The 2,592-nt window shown below is 65.2% G+C and overlaps 2 protein-coding genes across 2 annotated transcripts in view; one reads left to right on the top strand and one right to left on the bottom strand.

The window, feature by feature from the left end:
* The window catches only part of SMPD2 (sphingomyelin phosphodiesterase 2, neutral membrane (neutral sphingomyelinase)), a 24,296-nt gene extending 23,836 nt beyond the window's left edge, over window positions 1–460 (top strand). The window contains 1 exon segment of the mRNA XM_009889301.1: window positions 354–460. Coding sequence (XP_009887603.1) covers window positions 354–460 — 107 coding nt within the window.
* A 59-nt stretch (window positions 461–519) lies between these two features.
* The window catches only part of MICAL1 (microtubule associated monooxygenase, calponin and LIM domain containing 1), a 14,014-nt gene continuing 11,941 nt past the window's right edge, over window positions 520–2,592 (bottom strand). The window contains exons 9-15 of the mRNA XM_009889312.1: window positions 1,778–2,273; window positions 1,578–1,657; window positions 1,331–1,429; window positions 1,113–1,206; window positions 906–1,005; window positions 734–807; window positions 520–650 (exon numbers count right to left, since the gene is read on the bottom strand). Of these exons, the coding sequence (XP_009887614.1) occupies window positions 520–650; window positions 734–807; window positions 906–1,005; window positions 1,113–1,206; window positions 1,331–1,429; window positions 1,578–1,657; window positions 1,778–2,273 (1,074 nt within the window). The remainder of the gene's footprint in view (window positions 651–733; window positions 808–905; window positions 1,006–1,112; window positions 1,207–1,330; window positions 1,430–1,577; window positions 1,658–1,777; window positions 2,274–2,592) is intronic.

Genomic DNA, 2,592 nt, shown 5'->3' on the forward strand with positions numbered 1-2,592 from the left:
GGCGCTGGAGCCCCCTCTCCCGCCAGGAACCTGTCCCCACGCAGCCAGCGGTGCAGCTCCAGCGCAAAGGGCTCTGCCGGACAAAACGCTGTCGATGCCCCAGCCAAACCTCCGGGCAGTGTCCCCTCGAAGGGGTGATGGCTGTGGGACCTCCTGCACTGGGTGAGACCCCATTCCCCTGTGGGACTTCTTCCTCCTGTAGCAAACCCCGGGGGTGTTTCGTAGCCCCCTGCAAATCTTGTTTTCAAGCAAGCACAAGGCAAAGGTAATCCAGCCAAGCACGGGGACGCCCTTTCTGCACCCCAAAACTGGGGTGCTCCTCGGTGTCTCCCCATGTGGGCGTCCACCAGCAGGTCCGGCCCCTCTACGGCAGGCTTTGGCAAGCGGGGACCTGGATTTGCCGCAGCAGCTCCCTGCGGGCAGCTCAGGCATCGCCACCTTCAGAAGCAGCTCAGGGTGATGCTCGGCCGGGGTGGGGACCACTCTTCATCCCCTCTGCGGGTCTCGGGGCCGCACGGGTCAGGCCTGCAGCTCGCTGAGCCGCTTCTCCTCTTGCATGTGGATGAGGACATTGCGCTTGTTCACCACGTCCACCAGCTGCGCCAGGATCTCCTGCTCGGCCATGCGATGCTCGGGCGTCTTCAGGGATTCTGCGGGAGTAGGGGGATGGAGGAGGGCTGGGTGGGCAGAGGATTCCCCCCCCCCTCCTTCCCCGGCATGTGCTGGCACTCACCCTCCTTGCTCAGGTAGCACCGGAGCTTCTGGTCAAGGTACCACTGCTGCTCCTCCAGCTTCAGCTCCTGCACCCTGCGGGGAGGGAAGGGGGGTGCTGGGTGCTGGGCTTTGGGGGGGCTGGGGTGAGCTGAGGCCCCGCACTGCCCGGGGAGCATCGCCCCAAACCTTACGCGATCATGAGGTCCGACTCCTCGGTCATCAGGCTGTTCTTCTTCTGGACCAGGTAGAGCAGTTGGTTCATCCACTGCGTCTTCTGGTCGGTCGAGGCGCCTGCGGGGCGGTGGAGGGGGTGTGTGAGCAGGGCGCAGACACCATCCCCCCCGCCATGGGGGTCACGGTGGCCTTACCATCCTCATCCCGGTCCACCCTGGCCTTACCGTCCTCATCCCGGAGTAACTTCTCCAGCTTGATGCCCTGCTGCTCCAGCTCCCGGAACGTCACCTCAATCTCCTCCAGCCGCCTCTGGATGGTCTGCAAGGGAAGGGCAGTGCTTGCCCGCAGGCCGGCACCTCCTGGCATGTGGCCACCGGCAGCGGGATGGAGGGGACGGGGGACGGCGCCAGGCTGGGGACGCTGCTGTCCCCCATGGGGCTACCTGGGCTTTGCAGAACCGATTCATCTGGGCTTCCCTGGCCCGGCGGGTCAGCGTGCGCTTCCAGGTGGGGGATTTCTCCTCTTCCCCCAGGTTCAGACACTGTGAAGGGACGGTGGCGCGGGCAGGGAGGGGGTCAGTCCCTGTGCCGGCCACCTCCTGCCCTGGCAGAGCCGGAGCCGATGCCTCGGTGAGAGGAGACACCGGCAAGAGCTGGTGGGGGCCACCACTGCCCAGGGAAAGCACTCACCAACTCTGCCATGATGCCAAAGTCTGTGCCTTCATCCTCCTCCTCCTCCTTCTCTTCCTCGCTGTCACTCTCCTCCAAAGCTGCTGTAAGAAAAGAGCCATTTTGGGCAGGTGCCTCAGGAGCAGGACATGAGGCACGTCAGGGCACCAGAGGGACTCACAGCCCTGCTCGGCCGGAGACTCCAGCTCGTAGCCACCTACCTTCCTCCATGGCCATTTCCTCCTCCTCCTCCTCCCAGGCGCTGTGTTCCCGCCACAGGGCAGGGAGGGCCTCAGGCGCCGCTCGGAGCCGCAGACGAGCCGGCTTCGGCGGCGGCTCGGGCTCTGCTTCGCTGGTGAGGGTCAGCGTGGACAGCTTGAGCTTCTCCAGGGGTGTGAGGACGATCTTTCTCCTGCCCCCACTCTCCTCACCCTCCACCGCCACCCCTCGGGGCTCCGGTCCAGCACCGTCCTCCTCCTTCGCATGGTCCCCAGGCTGTGCCGGCACCTCCTGCTCCTCCACATCACCATGCTTCTCCACGTCACCATGCTTCTCCATGCCACCACTCTCCTCCATGTCACCATGCTCCTCCATGTCACCACGCTCCTCCACGTCACCACGCTCCTCCACGTCACCACGCTCCTCCACATCACCAGCATCCTCAGCATCCTCTGCTGCCTCAGGCTCTTCCCCTGACCGGGGGGCTACTGGTGGGGGCTGCAGGGGACTGGGTGCCCCCCCCAGGATCCGAGGGTGGGTGGTCAGCAGTGTCATCCTACAGCAGAGCCAGCGCGGGGTGATGCAGCGCGGGGCCATGCCCGAGCATCCCCCTCCGCCTTCTGCCTTTCCCCCATCACCTATGGAGATTTACGGTGACTTACCCCACTGGGCAGCTCTGGGTGCTCGTCCTGGGGCAGGTCCATACTGGGGGGGGTGGGGTAGTGAAGCGAGCAGTAAAAATGACCTGGCGAGGCAAAGTGGGGGGACGGGGGGCAAACCCGTGTGACAACATGCAAGGTGGAGCAGCCTTGCCCCG

This window comes from Charadrius vociferus, unplaced genomic scaffold, assembly GCF_000708025.1.
Source record: "Charadrius vociferus isolate BGI_N301 unplaced genomic scaffold, ASM70802v2 scaffold1511, whole genome shotgun sequence".
Taxonomy (NCBI): Eukaryota; Metazoa; Chordata; class Aves; order Charadriiformes; family Charadriidae; genus Charadrius; species Charadrius vociferus.